Source organism: Athene cunicularia (genome assembly GCF_003259725.1).
Source record: "Athene cunicularia isolate RWA chromosome 3 unlocalized genomic scaffold, athCun1 chr3_part1, whole genome shotgun sequence".
Taxonomy (NCBI): Eukaryota; Metazoa; Chordata; class Aves; order Strigiformes; family Strigidae; genus Athene; species Athene cunicularia.
In genome coordinates, this window is record NW_020799097.1 from 88,821,913 (window position 1) to 88,846,270 (window position 24,358).

The window sequence follows — 24,358 nt, forward strand, 5'->3', positions numbered from 1 at the left end:
TGTGGTTTGATTTTTTTTTTTTTTTTCTTCTATTGCTTGGGTGGAAGGAATGAAAAATACCTACTTTATTCTTTGTAGATGATAATTTCAGTGTTCCTTCTATCAGGGAACAGAGTCCCAAGAAAATAAAACTTCATTTCCTTCAGAAAAATGACCAGTTGGAAATATTTTCTATTTCCAGCACACACATGGGAACTGATCTTAAATAAAACACCTAGAGCAAACATGTCCTTGAAAGAATCTTTTTCTTTCTTTGATAATATTTAAAAATATAACCACTTGATTTGCTGTGTGTTCACTGTAACTGATGTCTGAAGTGTACTTGTACACGTGCATGGTACTTAACTGCCAAAACCAGAATTCTCATCTCCTGTGCACAAAGACACCAATTGTACAAGCAGGCTTAGAGTATGTGAATTATTAGATAAATGTGGATTGCACTGAAACCTCTTGGAAATCAGATTGCTGTGCATTACTGGGATCAGAGTTCAACAAGGGATCAGAACCTGGGATAGATGAGTTATTAGCTTCTGGAGTCTTATGATTGGGTTGGAGGGGCTATTTGTTAATACCTCTGTCCTCCTTGATGTGTAAAACTGCAAAAAACTACAATTAGCATCACCTAGTCTGTCTGCAGGCAGGTTGAAACAATTCTAGGTGTCTTACACTCCTCCATTAATTTTTTAATTTTGTGGCTGTGTTGCTGTATGTAGTTATAGTGTGGGTTGCTACACTGATTTCCTTAATTCAGTCTAAGCAATAATGCAATTCTTAATAGAGTAGGTGAGAAAGAAAGAAGAGACAACAACAACAAGATCATAGAGATGCCTTACATGTTGTGTGCCTGCTAGAAATGTAGTTATTTAGATCTTAATATACTGGTGTTCTTCTTAAGGAAGATAGTGCCATAGTCATCATTCATGTGCTCTAACTAAAGATATCACTTGAAGGCAGGAGAAAAAAATACAGACATGGAGATAATCAGAAAAAAAAGTTTAAATGAAGGTTAGAGGGAAGAGAAGTATAGTATGAAAAGAGAGACAGCAAAAGGGGAAACTAAGTTCAGTTACTTGAAACATGAAAATCAAATCATTTGAATTCAGGTTCAAGGTTTCTTCAGATTTGAGGAAACATTTGGAGCTTTATATTTGAAGCCAGGTTCTCTATCCCATGTACGCCTGGCATTTCAAAACTGTAGAAAAAGTCAAATAAATTGCAGATTTATGGATTAATGACTCTACACTGGGAAAAGGGGATGTTTTTCCGTAATTCTGGAATTTCTAACTGAACTCGTGATGAAATATTAACATTGTTAACTGTGATTCAGGTTAGAATTGCCTAAATCCATATCATACCTCTTTTTTTTAATTGTTAGAAGTTCAAAGAAGTGGCACTGTATGTTGTAATGTACATTTGAGAATAATTTATTAAAAGCAAGGAAATAGTGTTTCATAAGGTCATAGTCTTTAGACTACATGGAACTATTTTTGTTAAGATTATGAACTCTTTCAATAAATCAGAATTATTTGTTTCATTTACTGCCACTAAAATAAAGTCTTAATACCATCAGAAATAGAGAGCAGTCAAGGAGAGTATCATGGCTAAGGATGAATGGCTTGTCACTGACTCAACAAGTAGCTGACAAGTTCAGGTACAAGCAGGAGCAGATTGACTTCTGTCCCACATTTTGTTCTTTGCTGGTTTCTTCTACGTAATTCGCTAAGAAAACAGAGCTCTTTAAATCTGGTGTTAAGTTTGCATTTGTTTTATGAGTGAGCTCTTGAATGAATATTCATAATATTGAAAACTCCTCTAGCAATTCCAGGAGAAAATTTGGAATAGTAAACAAACATCTGATGCTGTTAAGTTCTTGTATTCAGAGATTCATTTAGTTTCACACTGATTTCTAATGCGATGGTTCAAACACAACAGCTTACTGATTTGGCATTGATATCGGAATAGCAGTGGCTTCAACTTTCATCAGACTGTCATGAGACACCTTAAATTTCCAGCTATTATGTTAAAAAAGCTAAATGATATGTCTGTCTCTGGTGTTGGTAAAGATGCTCTCTTCTCCAAGGAGCTTATCAAATAAAAACATTAGAGCTCCTACAGAGCACATGTTATCACAGTTTTGTTAATGTAAGTTTGTCTTCTATTACAAAATTAATTGAAGTGTATCAGTATGAAGTGTACAGAATCCGTTGTCTTCAGATGTTTCCAATTTTTCTATTGTGAATTCATTTCCTTCAAATTTTCAGGTTCCTTTGAGAATTTATTTGTAAGTGTAAAAATCTATCGAAATCCATTTAATTTCTTACCTATGAAGAATGGATTGTAGCAACAGGAGCTGATTTCAGTGATTAGTGTTGGCTTAATCTTTATTGCTCATGTGGTTTTGTACATTTTTCATAGGATTATATACAACGGAGTAAATTACATGTTTGGACAGCTTTGCACCAAATATTTGTGGATTATATTTTTTTGTCTTTCTGACTGCTCTCTTTATTAGAATAATAAGGAAGTTCAGTCTTCACTAGTTCTCTGCTTCTTGCTCTAGTTTTATCCCCCTGCTCGAGTCCTCTTTTCCCTTCATGTGATCTAAGTATAGTCTCTTCCCTTGCACCAGTTTCTATTCTCCCTGCTGTTGCCTGTTAAAAATCTCATAACTTCAAGATTCGTTCAGTGTTCTGTTACCTCAGAGATATCTTCTTCCCTCCCCCCCCCAGGTATTCATGATCACACTGTTAATAAAAACAGATAAACCAAGAAAATTGTAGAGAACGAGAAAGATGTTAGTACTGTGTCAACATTAAAAAGAACAAAACCTAAGAAATTAGTCTGGTTATCTTGATATCAGTTCTGAGAGAAATAGTGGGAAAACTGATAGAGGATTGAATTGAGGATTAAAGTCTGTAATTATAGATAAAAGCAACCAGTGTTGCTTTGACACGCACAGTTTCATGAAACTTAATTTTGTCTTTTGAAGATACTAAACTTGCCTTCAAAATCTGACCATTAGAGTGTTTCTAGTCTCAATTTCTGGCTTCTGTAGTCACCAGTCCTTTTCCTTGTATTGGATTCTAGGGGGAAAAAAAAAAACAAAAAACAAAAAACAAAACAAAAAAAAAAGCACAAACAAACAAAAAAACCCACAAACAAACAGCAAACCCACAAAACAAATAAACCCCAAAGAAACATACCAAAACAAACTAGGACTTTTTAACTAATATTGTCTCACAGGGTTTACTTTATAAAATGGAAATACATCTGTATGTTCATTAAATCACAATAATAACTTTGCTTGACATACTTATTTAAAAAGCGCACACTGTAAGCCTGAATATGTTCTAGATTAAAAAACACTCAGAAATAATTGATATATGTTTATACATCAAAATCTCTAGTAGTTTATTTTCTGTCTGCATCTTAACTTTAAAAAAGCAGTATCAAGGTTGATGTGGTGGAAGGAGGAAGGAAAAAACAAATGTAAATGACGAATAACAGAAGCAGATAACAAGTTAGACGAAACAGAGCAGTGAGCTGCTTAATCTAAATGAAAGGCATACAAGTCACAGTGACAATTTCATATGTCAGAAAAGCGAAGAAGAGCTTTTTACAGATAGAATCTTACAATATTGGAACTTAAAAGGCTTGGACTTGAGGGATGAGCAAATGAAGATTCTTTGAATCTGATCATTTCACTATCACTTAGTTACAGATAGCTGGATGGTGTTGCAAATGCAAAACTCTCAGCTGGCACAAGTATCATGGAGTAGGGTTATAGTTCTAGTTCTGAAGAAAACCTCTGAAAAAGTTTCGTAAATGAATTAGTTATAGAACTTCCTTCACTTGTTTTAATAGTCTTTTCCCCATTGGCTTTTCTTCACATGTGGCTAAAATATCTCAATCTGGGCCCACTGTGAATGGCAGTGTCACAGTTTGGTGTGCAGCATGGTAAAGAAGTGAAAAGGACTTGACCAGCAAAAGTGTTAGTTCTCTGGATGATGTAGTAAAATACTGTTATACACTGTAATTCCCTACTCAGTCCTGTTGGAGGGTCAAAGAGGACATTTATATGTGCATTTTGTTTTCCCTAAGCATAAAGCTTTACTTATAAAACAGCACAGCTCCTCCCCCAGTTCTTAAATACTTACATTTTTATACAGCTCAAGAAAATGAGTAATTCTTTGATGTAGTAGGAAATTATTTATTTGTCCAAAGTTATATCTATATTTGGATAGTAAAGTCAAGCTATATTTGGATAGAAATTAAATACAACTTTGAAACTACAAAACCAGATTTTTTAAATCATATCTAAGTAAAATTACCTTTCAAGGGATGAAATAGTAGGAAAAGGAGTAAACTTATAAAAACATACTTTAAGAATAATCTATTAAATTAGAAAACACTCTTTTCCATCTGACCCGTGCTAAAATACTTCTAACATGAGTGTGCTTTATTTAGCAGTTCTAAAGACATTAAGGATTAGTAGCAGTTTATATTAAAGCATGTCTCTAAATTTTGTATACCATTACTGAGTTGGGTTTGATTCCAGAGGAAGAAATTGTCTGGTTTATTATTTGTAGTCTTTTCTTTCTAATAGAACTTTGCACTGTCTTAGGCACGATGTAGATGACACATGAAATTTGTTGTTAGCAGTTTTGCTTCTGTTTGTCAGAAAACGTAGATATCAGTTAAGTCAGCCATGCTGCCTTTTCATTTTAGTGAACTGAAACAGAGGTCCTGTGACATCTGTTTATGCAAAAATCACACATGTTCAGGGGTCATTTATAGTTATTTTTAATTTTTTTATCCTTCTGGATTACTTTGCCCAATAAGCAATTGCCTTTAATATACTTTATACCCTTTTATGACACTTGGACCTGTTGTCATTGTATCATCTATTGTGTCCACAACCTGTCATGGCCTTGGACCTACCAGCCAGTGTTCTGTACTTCTTGTTACACCATATTTAGGGAATCTAGTGACAGCTACACATAAACCAGCACAGTTCTTTTTTTCTCATTTTATGGAGAGCCACCAGAATCCTAACTGGGAAATCTATAGTTGTAAGTTCTCTTTTAAACTATTACCAATTTATATTTGCATTATATTTGGGAGTACCCATACACAGCTAGTTGGATAATGTTCTTTAGCACCTGTAGAGGTGGCTCTGAGTCCCTGATTACCTTTGCATCTATCCCACTCAATAGGTGGGGTAGTGTTTCTGTTCCTCCTTCTTAGCTGCTTGGCTGGACCAGATCTTTTCTACATCATTCCTTATCAAAAAGTGACATGATTCTTGCATCTTGTCTAGATTTTTTTCTTGGGTCTTTCTGTCTTTGGAAAACCTTAATTTTATGATACATTGTTTGGGTGTTCAGTACAGGATTAATCACTTTGTTCTTCCCAACCTTTTTTAGAGGGCAGTCATGATTTTCTGAGAGGTGTAACTTTTTCTCTTTCCCCCCTCTACTAGTCACCTCTCTTAAGCAACTTTTGCTGATAGAGAGGTCTCCATTATATTTGTTCTATAATTTTAGATCCTTCTCCTCCACCCGTCTCATCCTCAAGAAATGGCATCCAAGAGAAAGTGGTTGTGGATCCCAGGTTTTGTTAAAGGAAAGTTCAGCTGGAACTAGTAAGACCCAATACAAATCCAAGCACCTGTATCTCCCTGAGATTTCTATTCATGTCTTGACTTCTGAGTAACCCGGGTAGCTGAACCAAAGATCTAACAAAAGCATGTTTAGGGTTCTGCAGAAGCTTTGCTATGCCTTCAGTTCTTCCATAACTATCCTAGAAACTCTGATTTCTAGCTATCATGGCCAACTTGCTCAAGTTGTTCCTCTTGTACTTTAGCAGGCCACTTGGTCATCTCAAGTACATCTGACTATCCAGTACCATGATATTGTAACAATTGGAGACTCCCTTACTGAAGACACAGGTTTTATATCAAAAGAAATCTCTACACTGATGCCAGTTGAACCCATCCTATGTCAAACTCAGTCTTGCAATAGGATTTTGTTTAATAGTTGATGAAAAGGCTGAATAGAACACTGCAACTTTGTGAAGTTTCATAATATCTGGAAGTAGATGTTTAGACATTTTCATACAGTTTTGTCTTTAATTAGAAATCCTTAAAAGTTAGGAAACAGCAGTTTTTCCCAGGAAAACCATTTTTCTTCATTCAGGTCTGCTAAGTGAGAAAGTGGTATTCAGTTCTGTTTACAGGCTGCACTCTCCTGAATATCCACAAAGAGCAAGAATAAAAGGGCACATGTGACCTTTATAGGTGACCCATGTTCCATGTCCATCTTCTCCATGTTAGTCTTTCGGGAGATGTAATGAATTGCTAAAGTCAAAGTTCAGGCAGTCCTTTTCTTCCTCACTTACTACAGCTGCCTCAGCAATTCCTAGATGTTCTCAGTGTGATGACAGTTATTGCTGCCTTGGCATCCAGCCTCACAATGTGGGTTGTTTTGGCAACCAACCATATTTTCCTGAAGTCCACAAATGAGAAAAAGATGATAAGTTTGGATTTGTTTTGTTTTTTTTTTTTCTTTTAAATTCATCTCGTAAAACTTGAACAGAAGCTCTTGAAACACAAGACATTTTTGGAGCCTGATGGCTGACTTCTGAGTGTCAGAGACCTCTAAGGAAGAGAGGAAAGATGAAAACATTTTAAAATAAATAACGTGTGAATCTTCTGCAGAAGAAGCTGTAAGACCTTGTAAATATAGGGGTCCCTGCTTGCATATTTTATAAGATTTTGCACCTGTATTGTTTAAATTAAAAATACACATCTGTGCTCTTCCACCATTTTCTAGGAAGTACTGAATTGCAAAACCTTTCAAAACAATGCTACCTAAAGGAAGGAGCACATTTCTCTTAGGGGGAAAAAAAAAAACAAACAAAAAAACAAACAAACAAAAAAAACACCACAACAAAAAAACAAACAACCCAACCAAAAAAAACAACAGCATTTGCCCAGGGGGAGGAAGTATTGCTCATAGTTATGCAAAGCAGCTTCCTTTTTTTATGTGTGAGTTTTTATGGGAAAGTATGTGTTTTGACTTGAATGTATCGGCTCTGTTAATGCTGTATTTACTACTTCACTGTTGAATTTAAGAAGAAATTTTAACCCGGATAAATTAAAGTAACTCTTAATTGTATCTAATTTTATGCTTCAAAGTAGAATGAGATTATAGTTTGTATAGAATTTAGTTTTGTTAGTGTTCTTGACAAGCAAGCTGGTGTTTGAACTCTTTCAAATTATAGTAGGCTGGTAGACATCCTTTCTGTTAAAAATTATTGTTTTCACTTGTCGGTCTAAAAATTAGTGTATACCTTGACTGCACTGAATATTGCTCTCCCTCCTCACCTCAAGACTTCCCACTCGATTTTGTTCCATTTCACCTACTTAATCAGCTATTAACTTGTTTGGAAATTGAATAGGTGATTTAATTGACAATAATTTCTGACTTGAACGGGCAAATTTCTGTTTATATTAGAGATCAATAATGTCTTTGACAGTCATCTTCAAACTCATAACTGCACAGATGCCTGGGGAGACCTATATATGTAATAAAGCAATAGAATTATCTCTTGGATGTTTGCATTTTAGAAGGGAAGTAGATGTGAGAATTTCCCAGCAGTTTCCAACAGTACTTGGAGCAGATGTTAATACCAACATTACTGAGGTTATGTCAAAAAAGTCTGAAATTGTGTTTCCCCTAGAAAATAGCAGAAAACATTGTGTTGGACCGTAAAGCACTGCTTCCTATTTTCTTTCTTAAATTATTTAATATTTAAAAAGTGGAACTGAAGGTTGTGGACAGTTTTAAAATAGTAGCAGTTTCTCAGTAGTCTTCCTTGAAATGTCACTGGTGGAATTTTAAGAACCTTGTTTCTAGAAAAGGGTTACATACAGTTCTTGCATACAAGGTTCCCACTATATGGAAAAGGTCTCATTGATTGGAGTTGTTTGTTTTCAGAAAAACTGGGATTCTGGAACAATCTTCTGACCTGATTTTTAAATACAGTCCATAATAGAATGAATTCAGAAGCTAAATGTTCATCTACCTGTTTGCTGTGGTTTTAGGAAGGACATTTTTTGTCCTTTCTGGACAGTTTGCTTTCTGGCCTCACTCATGAAAAGAGCATGGAACTGTGCTCAAACAAGAGTCTTAGTCGATTTATCCAAGATGCAGCTGGAGCTGAACTTGGCAAGGGATGCAAAGAATAGTAAGAAGGGCTTCTAGAGGTATGTCAGCCAGAAAAGGAAAGTCAAAGAAAGTGTAGTCCCCGCTCCCACCCCCACACTCCCCGATGAACACAACTAGCAAACTAGTAACAGCAAATGAGGAGAAAGCTGAGCTACTCATGTTTTTTGCCTCAGCCTTTACCATCAACCTCTCTTCCATCACCTCTTAAGTACATGGACTGGAAGGCATGGACTAGGGGAGCAAATCCCTCCCACTGTAAGAGAAGATCAGGTTCATGTTCACCTGATGAACCTGAAAATACTTGTGTATGGGATCTGACAAGATGCATCCTAGAGTCCTGAGGGAATTGTTTGATGTCATTGCCAAGCAACTCTCAATGATATTTGAAAAGTCATGACAGTCAGGTGAAGTCCCTGGTGGCTAGAAAAATGGAGATGTTGCACTCACCGTTAAAAAGGGTAGAAAGAAGGACCCTGGGAACTACCAACCTGTCAGCATCACCTCTGTGCCTGGGAAGTTCATGGAACAGATCCTCCTAGAAGCTATGCTAAGGCATGTGGAAGACAGAGGGTTGATTTGAGACAGCCAGCATGGCTTCATCAAAAGCAAGTCCTACCTTACCAACTGAGTGGCCTTCTATGATGGAGTGATTACATCAGTGGAAAGGGGAAGAGCTATGGCTGTCATCTGGGCTTCTGTAAAGCCCTTGACACAGTCCCCCGCAACATCCTTTACTCTAAATTGGAGAGGTATAGATTTGATGGATGGACTGTTCAGTGGATGAGGAATTGCTTGCATCTTCACATCCAGAGGGTAGTGATCAATGGCTCAATGTCTAGATGGAGATTTGTGACAAGTGGTGTCCTTCAGGAGTTTACACTGGGACCAGTGCTGTTTAGTATCTTCATCAATGATGTAGTGGGAATGCACCCTCAGCAAGTTTGCAGACAACACCAAGCCTGTGTGGTGTGGTTGACACACCTGAGAGACAGGATGCCATCCAGAGGGACCTGGACAAGCTTGAGAAGTGGACCCATGTGAACCTCATGAGGTTCAACAAGACCAAGTGCAAGATCCTGCACGAGTCAGGGCAACCCCCAGTATCAATACAGACTGGGGGATGAAGGGACTGAGAGAAGCCTTGCCGAGAAGGACTTGGGAATACTGGTGGATGAAAAGATGGACATGAGCTGGCATTGTGCACTCACAGCCTAGAGAGCCAAACGTATCCTGGGCTGCATCAAAAGAAGTGGGGGCAACAGGTCAAGGGAGGTGATTCTCCCCTTCTGCTCTTCTCTGGTGAAACCCCACCTGCAGTACTGTGTCCATCTCTGAGGTCCTCAGCACAGAAGAGACAGAGACCGCTGGAGTGATTTCAGAGAAGGGCCACAAAAATGACCAGAGGGACAGAGCACCTCTCCTATGAAGAGTCTGAGAGAGTTGGGGTTGTTCAGCCTGGAGAAGAGAAGGCTCCAGGGGAGACCTTATTGCAGCCTTTCAGTACTTAAAGTAGGCTTGTAAGAAAAACAGAGACAAAATTGTTTGCACGGTCTGTTGCAATAGGACATGGGCTAATGGTTTTAAACTAAAAGATGTTGGATTTAGATTAGATATAAGGAAAAAAAAAAATTTACAATGAGGGTGGTGGAAGAGGTTGCCCAGAGAGATTGTAGATGTCCCATCCCTGAAAACATTTAAGGCCAGGTTGGACAGGGCTTTGAACAACCTGGTCTAGTAGAAAATGTCCCTGCTTATTGTAGGGGGGTTGGACTAGATGACTTAAAGGTCCCTTCTAACCCGAACTATTCTAATATTATCCTTCCTAAACTTGTACAGAATTGCCTTCAGGGGTAAGAGAAAATTGGATAACACCACAAATGGTATGGAAAATCTAAACATGGAATAATTATTGGGGTTTTTTTTCTTTAAAAGAAGAAAGAGTGGACATCAAATAATCAGATAAATTGAACAGTAATGTGTTTTGGGGATGTTGGTGGGTTTTGGGGGGAGGGGTTGTTGTTGTTTTTTTTCAGGTTTTTTGGTTTACTTATGCAGAAGTCATCCCTGATAGCTTAATTTGAGGGAGATATGTCATTCAGGAGTAAAAGTTCAGAGTCACAGGAATCTTGAAGTTAGCAAATTACTTATAAAGCTGTTATTTGTAAGTAATTTTTGACCTGAAGACCTTAGGAATTGTGGGTTTCTTTTGTAAGAGGATCAGTTATTTATACATTCCTCATTAAGTAGTAGTGAAATAGGAAAAGAAATAGATTCTTATAATTGCAGATAACTAGCATTTGTATAACATCTTAACTAATGTTTTTGGTTTTGAAATATTTGTTATATTACGGTGAGGCTGATAAACCTAAGGAAAGAGTAACTGAGATACATAGTGGTAAAAAATGAAGAGATCTTCAACAGAGAAAAGCATAAGCTGTTATGGCAAAATATGAGAAAAATACAAGGTTGAACTGGTTTATACTGTGTTTTATTTCATATACTGAGGAATTCAAAAGGGTCTGTATATATATGGGTATACTTGAAAAAATCAGCACACTTAAAGTCAGTGCACTTGGCCAGTGGTTGTATGCCAATTGGTTCCATGGCATGACGCTTCTGTGACTGTCCTCTCTTCCCATCTCATCCTCCTGGGAAACAGACCAGTTGATATAAAATTAGTCAAAGGATGAAATCAATTCTTTTAGTCTGATGAATTCTTTGGATTCTAATAAGCCTTGGAAAGATGATAATCTACTTGATGTGAATGCTGATTTTATGACTTTTTCCCTTGCTTAGCATCTGTTTGCTATTTCCTAACACTAATAATATGCAAATGATGCACAAAACCCATTCCCTTTTACAGTATTTTTAATTAAAAGCTAGATAGTTGCCTTTTGTAATATTTAAATGTTCCCTCTGTATAAAGATTACTGTACTCATGGAAACATGAACTATTATATTGGGTATCTGTTTGTAACAATATCCAGAATTTTAGAAGGTAATTCTTACTTAGGAGCACACTAGCTTTGATTTCTCGATAAGTAAACCCCCTGGAGAATTAAAATAGGAAGAACTTCATATGAGTGACTTAGTTCATATAGAAGTGATGCAAAACTTTTGAGCATTTGGAAATACTCTGATAAGTGTTATATGGAAATTTCACAGTTGTTCTGTGATCTCTTTCTACAGGTTAATTATTGACTTCCAAAATAAAGTACTAAAACCTTTCCAGGAAAAAATAATATTTTCATTACTGAATTGCTTAATCATGGCTTTAAAACTGTAAATGCAGAGCATTGAACTTATGGGAGAAAACTCTCCGGTCTGTATGTCTGAAGATTTAGGAAAATTCTAGCTGAACAAATTGGCTGGAGGTGTCCAATAGCTTTGTGTTTGCCTGCAGCATCACCTTCTGCATAGGAGTGGAGTTTATCTTTTCTAAGAGTAGCATTTGGTTGATTCCTTAAGCTTCCCTACTTAACTCACATCATGGCTTCATGTATAAGTAACAGGGACATAATCCTTCACTGATGTCATAAGATTGCTATGTTGGTATTTCATTTTGCTCTATCATCGTCTTATACTCTATGCTTGATGGTAGGGAGGGTCTTGCATTTAATCTCTTTTAATTGCCACAAGTTCATCCAGCTTTGATAATGCTGGGAGTTCTCTTCTGAAAATTCCTTCGTTTACAGTGTTGTTAAGTGTTTATATTATTAATGGATCTGTGGGAGTTTACTACATTTAGGTAATATATGTGCTAATAATGTTAATGCAAATCATACTAGATTCCTGCAAGGGAAAAAAAAAAAAAAGAGGACCTTGATAAAATCTCCACAGGAATGTGTTGTGTTTCAGGAATGCTTTTCTCTCTAGTCTCAGTGCTTTAGACTTAATTTTGTTTTGATCCTCAAAATAAATATCCCTCTCCTCAATACACCCCCGCCCCAACCTTCCCATTCACTGGTACTGAATCTTTTTTTCCAGTATGCCTGTTCTTATTTTCATAGCCGTTATGCCTTGTGCCTGAAGAACTCTTTTGATCCTATCATCAAAACAGCTTTTCTGAGGCTAACCATTCCCTTCCATCTTTATCATAGAATGGTTTTGGTGGAAAGGACCTTAAAGGTCACCAAGTTCCAACCACTCTGCCATGGGCAGGAAAAGGGTAACCCGTCCCTGGGTAGGCTCAAACCACCAACCCTTCAGTTAGTAGCCCAGCACACTAGCTGATTGTAGCACAGAGACTGTAAAATTGTGCAAGTGGCAGATACTCAGTGCCAATTTCTTGGTACCTCTGCATGCCACTGTGCTATTTGATGTTGCAGTGGGTCGCTGCAGGCTACTGTGTGAAATAAGAAGGCAACATATAAAGTTGTCTTCTCTCTGGGAAGGTTTCCTTGCAGTAACTTCTGCTGCATCTGTTTTCCTTAGTCGAGTTAGTTATAGAGGGAGGAGCTCAGAAGCAACATAGTGCCTTACTGATCAGCAGTCTGAACAGCTTAATTTAATAGAAATTATTTCAAGAGGGACCACTGCCACTATCAACCGACTTATCAGAGTCTGGCCTGCTAAACTTTTTCAAACCTAATGCTCAGTACCAAGGCTAAGAAACACACACTCTGCAGGAAAATAGCTGCCTGTGAGAGAGCAGAGAGCAGGACTACAACTTCTCTTCTGCCAGTCCCTAAGCTCCAAAAGGCACCACAGAAAAATCTAGTACTATAAAGTTCATTTTGCTCTCTGAGAACAGCATAACTTATTCTGAATTTCCAGATGTTGTTATTTTGGCAGTATGACAGCCACGCTTTGCTTCCAGAATTCCTTGGGTTTATTCCTGAAAGATTTCTGTCTCCAGAACAATGTTTTCCATACTAATAGCCTGGACAGTGGTCAAAGGTTTTCCTAGCGGAGCTGGCTGAAAAGAATGCAGACTATTTAAAAGTCCATCTGATGAGACTGTTTGCTATTTTGACATTCTCCTATGCATGGATTATTTTGTAACCAAATGGGAAGTCAATTTATAATATTTTGGACCATGGGGTTTTGTTTGCTTACACTATGAATGAGAATGTGAAGCTTTGATTACTCTGAGTGGGAGGGAGTCTTTTCTGCAGAAAGGAACATTGGCTCCCACAGGTCTTTTAAACATCTTTTTTAGCCCTTCTTCTGGAAGATTGTCCTATCTTAAATTACTTAATCTGGTCATTCTTTTTTTTTTTTGGTTGGTTTTGTGCGTTTGGTTTTTTTTAAGCAGTTGACTGGGAAGAAAATGAGAGGGGAAAAGTACAAGTTATTAATCTAATAATTTCATATTATCCTGCAACTCAAATCATCAGTGATAATGAATGTGTGGCAAAGAACAGAGAAGATAAAGTCATGTCTGAAAAAGCTTATGGTGAAGGCAATAGAACTGAGAGTGGTAATTTCAGCTCACGAGACTTTCAAAATCAAGGTCCATAACTATATTTCTATCATGAGTGCTATTTACTCTGTGAAAGATATGAATTTTCAGGAAGCTTGATCTACCTGTTTTCCCAGAGGTTATTTGAATATAGGGTGATTGAAGTGAAACCCGGTATTTTTACCTAGGCTTTTAATACCACTTTCAGATTGTGTCTGTACTTTTTTTTGTTACGTGTTTTAAAAGATTTCTTCCTCTTTAGTAATATGTAGGTGCTTATTTCTGTGTTTCATTCTTCTCACAAGGGAAAAGCATCTTCCAAAGCAATGTCAGCTGGAAGGATTAAAGTACAAATTCCTTGAACTTCGCAGTGCTAATTGGTTTTTTTGCTGATTGCTAGAGGCTGCCTTTTGTCATTTTTTTTTTTATCCCCCACCCCGGCAAGTATCTTCCTTTTATTGGAGCAGCAAAAAGTGAGCTATTAGTACAGTATTCTGTAAGATTACTTAGTCATTTTAAAGAGAAGCTGCAGTCACAAATCCTTTGGGGTTTATGATCCCACATAGTAAAAGCCATAATACTTTTTTTCCTTCTACATCTCTGACAGCAAAGAGAAAAATAGATTCCCCCCTTTTTTTGTATTTAGAAATAAATTGAGAAGGAAATGTCAACATCAAAGGTATGATAAATCTTTTGTTTCTGTACTTTTTTTGTTGTTGGTGGTTTAGTTCATTATCCTTTACTGTTACGGTAAGCACAATATTAAAAAAAAAAAACCAACTTGACATGCCTATTTTAAAACTGTCACTACACTGTAGTATATATGTGCATATAGAGTTAAATTGTTTCACTTTATCTTGACATATTTTACATTATTTGTGAAATGTGATTTATTACTGTTTTTTCAAGGACTCATTTATCCCTTTATAGTAACACACTGCTATAATGCAATATTTTAAGAGTCCTTTTCAGATAGTATAATAAAGGTTCTATGAGATTCCTTGACTTTACTTTTTTTCTTCTTGAAAACTTGCTTTTGAGAAATACCTTACAGTGGAGAATATATCAATGTTATGTAACACTGCTGAGGTTCAACCCTGCCTGTTGAATGCTGGTCTGAGATGAAAAGGCTGGCAGTTAGAGACATGCATGGTAGAGGAGAACCAAACTTCTTGCTTTTTTAAGTGTAAAGGATAAGCAAACATATTAAGTGCTGATTATGCTTCTTACTAATGGATGGTCTAATGTGGGGGTGTTCTTGGAAAACTTAAAATGTTTGAAATAGTTATTAACAAGTAGAGTTCTTATTTTCATTTCTTTAACCCAGAATTACAGGATCTTCTGTTGAGTTTTCTTCCTTTTGAAATTCATGTGTATTTGTAGTATGCTCAACTAATCTACAAGGGTTTTTTTTTAAAAAAGTATGATTTGCAACTGAAAAATTTAAGTGCTATTCTGTGAAGTTTCTCAGCTATGATATTTGCATATTCCTCTTTGTTCATTTTGTCTTGCATTTTATCAAATCATTGTTTATCCCTATAATGTGCCCATTGTTCAGGCCAAGAACTCTGTTAAATGTAAATTTACCAAAAGTCTTAAGTCTTTGACTTTTAAACTGTTATGTTAATCATAAAGCAAATAATCTGGAAACAAACATGACTGGTATTTATCTACATATTATGTCTTCCAGTTCTTTAGGCTGTTTTCTTAAATAAGGAAATAAATGCTACATACTTGGAAAAAGCACTTTTTGGAATGATTCCATCTATTAAAACTAACCACAGTATTTGACATACCTAGCCTCCCACATTATTTGGCATCTTATGTAATTGGTTGCCCCTCCACAAACTGGGGGTGGCACCATCAAAACCAAAAGAAAACCTGCAATTATTTTAATTTGGCCTAGATTTAATGATTCTGCATCATCTTCCTTTCTCTTTAATCATCCCCGATATAAAACTGGGTATAATATGGTTTCCTAATGAGAGAACACTCTTCTGATGATTGGGTGCAGTACTGCTATTAGTATTTCACCAATTTTGATTTTTCGGAGAGAACTGGAAGAGAAGCTTAATTTTGCAAGTCTGTGGAGAATACAGTTATTTTCAAACAATCTGAAACTACAGTTTTCTACATTTTTACATACAGCACTAGAGAAGTGCTGGTGTTTCATAGTACCACCTTCTTGTTTGCTTGACCAGCAGACAGAGTTCAGATGATTAAAAAAACCCTTCAGGTTGAGAAGCTATCTTGGTTGTAGGGTTAATAAAAGGTGATTCTAAGATATGAATAAGCTTTCTGCTTGCTTCTTGCTTATTCTTTCCCCTTATACATGGTTTCATTTATTTATGGGGTTTTCCTTATTGTTCTTTGGTTTCAGATGCGAGTGTCTCTCTGGTTTATGTGGTTATCCCATGTGCGAGGCAGGCTCCGTTCCCCAGATAGTCTCGCGTGGAGATGGAACACCTGGCAAGTGCTGTGATGTCTTTGAATGTGTCAATGGTACGTGAAGCTTTCTCTTGCGCATGGGGAGGAGGATTTTATCTGTTTGTGTGAGATGCTGGGCATTTGGTTATTTTTACCATGTTGTCAAGATCTAAGAGAAATAACTTTCTTGAGATTTTTTCAGTAAGAGGGACTGGAAGTTCAGCTGAAGATACCTAGTTATATAGGAAACTGTGTCATTTGTAAGTTGTCATGTTTCTTTAATTTCTAGAGAGCTTTTCTCTGTGGCCCAGGGAATTGCAGTTTTAGCAAGACTCCCTCAATGCATGTTTTTCGGGTACTCCTTTACCAGTAGCAAACACTATGGTACTTTTAAAAGTGAAATTTTTGCTAAGCACTGTAACTGCTTGTTGCAGTACTGTAAGCACGAACATGCTCTTTGCTTTAAGAAATATTTGCAAATTTTTCACATGAATGTACAACCACTGGAAACTGTAAGTCAGTGTAGGAATAGACTGATTAGCATTCTTTGCTTCCCAATGTAAATGTTTAGAAAATGTTTAAAAAACTTGAATGTGTTACGCAAGTGCCTGTATCTTGGGACTGCTCTATGATTTTATATATATATATATATATAAAAGTTAACTTCTTTCGTATGAATTAAAGAATTTGTATCACGAAGAATCACAGATTCTTTAGCTTTCAGATTAATTCTTTCACTATTTGGGATCAGATTATAGATACCATAGAATTAAATGCAACTTGCCTAATTTGTTTATATACTGCCTGTTATACTAAAGTAATATTCATCTTCCTTTGTTTCATATTTGTGTTATTCTGAAGTTGATTTATCTGTGGGGCACACCTCAATGCAATGTTTGATTCAGGATTTACATTGGTACTTTCAGCAAGAAATGCAAAGCCCATTTCTGATACAGTGTATTTGCTAGTGTGGAACAGTCTTTAAGGCACAAACCACATTGCTAACATTCCTGTTTCTCTTCAGTCCTAAGCTGCTTGCCATTATTGCTGTCAAAATTGTTGCAGTATATATCATATCAGGTGTTAGAGCTCTTTAAATTTCTCCCTTTTTTTTCCTTGGTCATTTTCATATCCTATTTTCAACATTAATTTTTCATTGTTAATGGTGAGCTTGAGCTGTCTTAGCACTGTTGCCCTGTGCATCATTGATTTATTGCTCACTGTAACTCACACCAAAGGTTCAAAGTGCTTTTGGGTCAGGATGTCTTCTTGCCCCCCTGGCTTTCCTATTCCTAATCTTCACTTTAGTAGCCTATGAAGACAGAGTAAATTAGCAGAAAAAATAGGAGGTTTTGAAGGGAAGTTGATGCGACAGAGGGAAGCAGAAAGGCCAGATTGGAGGAAAACAAAGGTGTGTAGGAAGAGATAACATTCTCTCTTGTTTATGTCCTTAAAACATCAGTATTAAAATATGACAGGCCAGTATGAATATTTTTTTTTTTTTTACTACGTTCCTCTTTAAAAAAAAAATAATCTGAGAAATCTGGAGAGAAAAACTAAATACTTGTGTTTTTTTAAAAAGGGGGCATTTCTCGTTATGCCACCTAATGCTACAATCAGATTTTTTTAAATATGTATGATATGACTTGAAAATATATTTAGAAAGGAGAAACTTCCAGGTGCAATTACTAATGATGCTTCATTCTGGAAGGAGGAAATAGTTATAAGCCTGAAGGTTATATGTATTTTTATTAACAAGCTGGGAGCATCTGTGAAAACTACTTATGAGGAGTTCTATATGTGACATTGGGACTGTATGGCAGATCATTAGTAAAGAGGACAGACCAGTCATAGAAGTTGATCTGCATTGCTTTATAACTTGGGCTTTTTCAAGTGCATGTTAGGATAGTTAGGTGGTTCTTGTATCAGGGACAAATACTGCAAGCCACACCTCTAAAACGTCTAAACTCCTAGAAAACTAATTCTGAAGAGAACTTACTAAATAAATGGTGCAGTGACAAACTGGTAAAGATACATATATGCATATATAATCCCTACCATTACTTCTGTCAGTTTAATATGAAGAGGAGGGGAAAATGTTGTTTAGGAGACTGATAGTTAAATATAATATCCAGTTCTGTTTTTTTAAAGGGTCTTGAAATACTAGCAAGTGCAGAAAAAATACAGCAGATATCAGTGACAGATGGAGAAAATATCTTACAGTGATAGGCTTAGATAAACTTCTTCACTTCATTAAAAAAAATTGCTATCAAAGTAACAAGAGCCAAATCTGTAATATCTAGGACATGCTGTTCTCGTAAGTGAGGGTGGTTAGCTGTTGGCGCAACCTGCCAGGAAGATGCTGACTTCCTTATCTTCAACCTTTCCAATTAGGATTAGATGCCTTGTTAAAGAGTGTGTTTTAATCAAATGCATGTTAATGGCTTTTTAGATGGTAAGTGGGAAAGCTGTGTAATCAGTGTTACCAGTGAGTTCTATTAGTTACTTCTGTGTTTGAAAACCTCTGAAAAGAGGCAAGAGGGTGGAATAAAAAGGACATGTGTTCAGTTGCATTAGTATAGTTTGCCTGCTGTTATATATTTAATGTTTAAATTAAATAATGGGTGGGAAGAGAAGAAAAAGGCAGTTAGGTGTAATACTGATCATCTGAGGTACCTTAAAATTAAGGCATCCATTATGAATAAATTTATGTAAACTGCAAAAAATCCAGATAGTGGGGTAACTAAATCATGTATTTAGGTAACGCTAATGATGTGCAGAGTGTTAAAACAGGCCAGCCTTCTGCAGTATTTATTGCAAGTGTGTACTAATGTGATAGATGCCATGTTGCAGGCAGAGAGAGTATGGGAAGGCTGCCTTTACTGTGTAGGGAAAGAGGTCTGCTCCTGTTGCAGAACAGCATTGGGCAATGTTGAGGGAATAGTTAATGAATAACGGCAGCAAAATACGTCTTGTGTAGAGACTCTACAGTATGTTCTCTTTCTTTGTCAGCATTTTGGGGGCAGATAGTCATTCTTTTACCAATGTTTTTCCTGGATTTAATATAAAACTGATTTAGAAGTTCTATGATAAACCTGTAGATTTTGTGTGGTTATCTTTGTTACCAATACATGCTGTCTCAAACTAGCTTTTGGTTAGTCTGTCTTTTGAAAAGCATATTAATCTGCAGTGAGAGAAACTTCTACATTAATCACTCTGCAGATAGTGGAGTTGTTGCTGTTCCTGTTTGATTATAAATAACAGCAGTAAGTCAGTAGACTAATCATTATTTTCATGTGTCAGATTTATACTGGGTGTGTCCTTATGTTTCCCATCATGTATATGCTGTTTCTCATAGTTTGTTATATAATTATATAGACAGTATCACCAAAATAACGTTTATTCCTCCTTAAAAATGGTCCTGATATTCTTATTTAATTGGAGCGTGTTGTTAAGTACCTACTGTCGATGGCTATTCAATCTTTGTATAGGCTGAGCTGCTTTTTGGATTTTTGTTATACAGGAAATAATTTAGAAAGTGCTGAGAACAACTTTCTCATCAGTGACAAGAAAAAAATGTATTAGAGAGCTGATGATTCTAATAGTTCTGTGTGACATTTTAATCATCCTGAATATATGCAGAGATCGAAATATTTTATGTAAAACTGTTATACTGGCTGGAGACATAAATCTGTGCTTTTTAAAACACCGCTGTGGTTAAGAATGCATCATTACAATTGATGCACAGGTATTACTGTTAGTTACAATATGGTTCTTGTCCCAAAGGTCAGTCAATTAAAAAGGTCAATTTTAAGACATGTATTGACATCTTCATTTTGAAGGAAAGCGTCTTTGTAAATAAAATAATTCTGTATTGTTTAAATGGTGGTAGAAATCAAACCAAAGTTCCCTTTTGAAGCAGTGAAGTTCCTCTGTTGTGATTTATCCAGTATGAATATTTAGGTCATCCCAGAGCATGTCCTGCCTCGTCTTTGGATGTCAAAATGATAGCTCAGACAATGATGATGGCCGCAACTTTGTTGTTTCTTGCTCCTTTTTCCTTGTCAGAGGAAAGGTCTTTACTAATTGATTTGTAAATTAAACCTTTCAACTCTCTGGAACTGCTCCTTGGTAAACACTGATTTACAACACGGTAGTGATGTGATCTTGTCAGTTGTCTTAGCTTAGAAGATGGCTGGCTGGCTGTTTCTCCTAGTCTTACTTTCTTGATGACACTCAAGGCAAGCCCCAGAATGTGCATGTAACAGAATTTTAGCTTGAAGAAGTCAGAAGCATGAATTGCTAAATTTACATCTCTGGCTGCCATAAAGTAGTATAACTAGAGGTGTAGCTGCTTATAGCTATATACATCACTGCTTGTTGCATATGGGAATCAGAGATTAATATAGTAGTGTTCATTAGTGAAGTTTTCAGGGAAGAGCTACCCCCAGAGTCAAATGTGTTAATTCCTGAGAAGTGTGATGCTAGATACAGTGAAAATAAGGCAACACAGGAAATATCTAGCAAATAATTTCATCTTAATACATGAAACTGAACATGAGATTTTGCCTGTTGTGTGGTTCCAGTGCATTGTAACAGAGAGTACGTTTCAGTGAAAGTGAGCGTGTATTGCTTTGTTTAAAGGCGGATTATTGCAATTGCCATGAAGTTTTGCCCTACTTACAGTTATCTGAGATACGCTTTCCATCTAGAGAATACTAGGTAGTATGTGATACATAATTGGGGAAAACTGAGCAAGACATTCCCAAAATGCAGTCCTTCCCAAAGTACTGCATTTTACAGAAGTTAGTTCAAGGTTTCTTCTGATCTACCCAAAATATGTTACTCACCAGGACTTTTGTCTACTATTCCTGGTGTGCTGTCTTTTCTCATGGGAGAGCTTGTAAGGAAAAGAATTGATTCTGTGTTAAATTACAAGTATCAAGAAGTAAATCTAAAGAGCTTGAAAGCTGCACATGCAGCAAGAGTAGAAGTGTTTGGAAACAAGAGATATCCAGACTTGCCTGTTCTCTAATTAGATATTGATGCATGGTCTCTTGAATGTGAATTGCACTAAAGCACATACCGACTGTGAGCTCCGTCTTAGAAATTTGAGAGAGTAATTACCAGGCATCCTGCAGCTGCTTCCTTCTGTCGGTCAGGGCTTCCACTTCTCAGTCAGTTTACTTGAATACAACTGCTACTTTGAAAGAATCTCTGATTGCTTTATGAAAGATGGTAAACTGCACGTGCAGAGTGGTCCTTGCTAATGCATCCATGTGGTCCAGGGTTGAAGAGACCAGGCTGCTTTCTGCCATGGCCACATAAGCTGTGATTTGAGAGTCCAGCCTTGCCAGAAGTAGCTCTGGTGCCCCACTCATGTCCCTTTTCCACAGAGGTGAGGTGTGAACTTTCATCACCCTGCCCATTGAAAATGGGACTACCTGAGGTATGCACAAAAATAACGAGCATTGATCCAGGGAAGAAAGGATGACAACTTCCCCTGGGACTTAAGAATGGGACCTTCTCTATACTGTTTCAGGCTGTACTGATGATCACATGGTGGTACAGAAGTGATCTCCTAAATCATCAATCTCTTATATGTCACTATAACCTGTGTTTTATAACTACTTGTGTAAATTTTTTCCTCATCTGAGAGGATATTGCTGACATAAAGTATATCAGCTGCTGAGGTGGACAGAAAATTTTAAGACTGTTGTTGAAATTTGGCACTGTCTGTAGATTGTGGCAGCTGGATATAAAAGTGGTTTATAATGTGATGATACAGGCTTTCTCTGCTAGAAACCTTACTATAAAAATCTGATTATTTCCACTTTGTTTTAAAGGTGAATTGCTGAACTTGATTTTCCTCAACATCTCGAGTATCTTTTATAGACCCCAGGTGCTACAAAATAATGATTCTTTCCTTTAAGTTGTGCAACTATGTATCAATAATTGTATAAATATATGCATAAATAATTACACCGATTTACAAATAATAGTTACTGGTTTGTTTTAATTCTGATATGTCTGCTTCTGGAAGACCTTTTCAGAAGATGCGGGGCCAGAGGACTTTCAGAATGGCCCTGCAATTTGGTTAATAGGAAATACACTGCACTGAGCAGTACAACCTGAAGAGTAAGAACCCAATTATTTTTTTCATATCTAGCTTGTTTTTATATATTAGCAAGGAAAGAAAAAGCATATACAGTGTGTTGTCCTTTTACATTGTTTTGGGCTAATCCCAATTAAATATATCTTTCTCTTTTTTTAAACTCCCTATATCAGTGCAGCTTTTGAAAAACAGAAAGCTTTTCTGTGTTTTGTTTATACAGACATAGAATTCAAGTTTATCAGTTTCCTTCCCTTTCATTTAATCAAAAGTTCACAGCACTTGCCCTAGTTCCTTCCAAGAGTCGGGTACAAATACTTCTGTACACTGAAGGTACATCTGAAGTGCTAGAATGACAAACCTTTTAATCCTTTAAACAACAGAAAATTGTTTTGAATCTCACTTCCGCTCTGGGAATTCTGCTGGAATTTCTGGTACTACTACTAAAAAAAAGAAAAAAAAAATGCCCAAACTTGCCTACAGACAACGGATGCCTGAATCATTTCATGCGCTTGACATAACCATATGCAGAAATGCTGCCTCACAAGGGCTGGATTGCCAAACTTGCATGTGTTTCTGAGCTGTTCCATGCCTCTAATCAAAGAAAACCACAAGTATTGGGAAACTACAGAAATCTCAATAACAGAAGTTTTATTTTGACCTAGTTCAGCCAATAGAACTGTATTTAATTAGATTTAAAATCATAAGGTAAAATACCTTAGAAAACTGATTTGATAAAACAGATTGTGTCTGTTTGCATTTCAGATTGAGAGACAAAAAGGTCCTGAGAAATTAACCATGGTTTGTGTTTCTATAGTGTGAGGCTGCGTAGCTCACTGCACTGCTGCCTTTAGGTCTGTCACTCCCAGAACAAAAACACTGTGATCATGAGATCTGTAGAGCTAAATTTGTGCCAGAACTATTTCTCATTTAACTCTGTGGCAGGATCTTTAATGCCAAATCAAGTGCAGTTTCTTAATCATGCTTAACGTTATATAAAAACAGAGATGGGGTATCATCTGTCCTTTGCAGCCAGTGTAAACTTTGTATTGTTCTGGCTATCATCCACTCTGTCCTGGCTCCTTTCACAGATGGGCAGTTGTACATCTCTTCTTGGTCTGGATCAATCTTGTATTACTGGGTTATCTGGTAGCTGGCAGTCACTGAATTCATGTTCATGAATCCATGGCCTGGGTGTCTGTCTCATGCCTACTGTTTCATTCTGGTATTTTGCATCAGAAAAAGGATTTGGTGTTTCGGATACATTTAATCACTTTGTGTTATGAAGTTCAGACAATTTAAATTACTTTGCCATGAAGCAGAGCTTTGGTACTTGAAGAATTCTACCTGTAGTATTCTCTTTATTGGCAGACTAACAAAATCATGGTTACTGGCCTTTGGGAAAAAATGTATTTATTTAATCTTAGCTTTATGTTCTTTTGCTCCTTGGTGGATGCCATATACAGATCAATAAGGTAATAAAATTAGTGCTTTTTAAAAAAAAAAGAACTGAGAGAATCTTCCAGCGTGTCATTGTGGAAGAAATGCATCATTACAATTTCACGGGTGGTGCTCACTCTTTTATTAGGCTTCTACTTTATGAGTATCTACAGCTAGAGTTCTTCATTGAGTGCTTGTTTTGGCTTGACTGAGTCTGAAGACTGCAGTCTAACATATGGTTCTAACAAAGGTAATCCTTGTCTCATAACTGGAGGTATAGGCTTAGGTCAATAGTGTAGTATGAATGTATACACTACCATAAATCTGGACAGCAAAAACATACATATAGTGAAATTCTATGGTGGTTTTCATTGTAGGAATAAAGCATACTGTTTCCTTCCAGGATTTACAGTTACTTGCTAGATTTCGTTTGGACTTTTTAAAAACGAATGACAATTCATAGAAGATGATGTCTCTGCTTCTAACTAGGCAGGAATTCAGATCTACTCTTTGGGGGCAGGGGGGAAATCAGTAAAAATCTGGAAAGCTGCAATCAAAACAGTAAAGTCAGAAGCAAATGGATTAAAGGCCTTTTGAGTTATGTTGGCACTTTTTCCTTTTTGAGAAGGTTTTTAAACTAACAGCTTGAGCTGAATAAACTTGAAATATTTCTCAAGTGTTTGTTTCTGTGAATTGCTTTCTAATGAGGTCATAGCTGTTTTCCCGGACACAGTGGTATTTCCT

The 24,358-nt window shown here is 36.6% G+C and overlaps 1 protein-coding gene across 1 annotated transcript in view; it reads left to right on the top strand.

The window, feature by feature from the left end:
* The window catches only part of CRIM1 (cysteine rich transmembrane BMP regulator 1), a 176,284-nt gene that overhangs the window by 85,437 nt on the left and 66,489 nt on the right, over positions 1 to 24,358 (top strand). Inside the window, exon 5 of the mRNA XM_026844597.1 lies at positions 16,016 to 16,137. Within this exon, the coding sequence (XP_026700398.1) occupies positions 16,016 to 16,137 (122 nt within the window). The remainder of the gene's footprint in view (positions 1 to 16,015; positions 16,138 to 24,358) is intronic.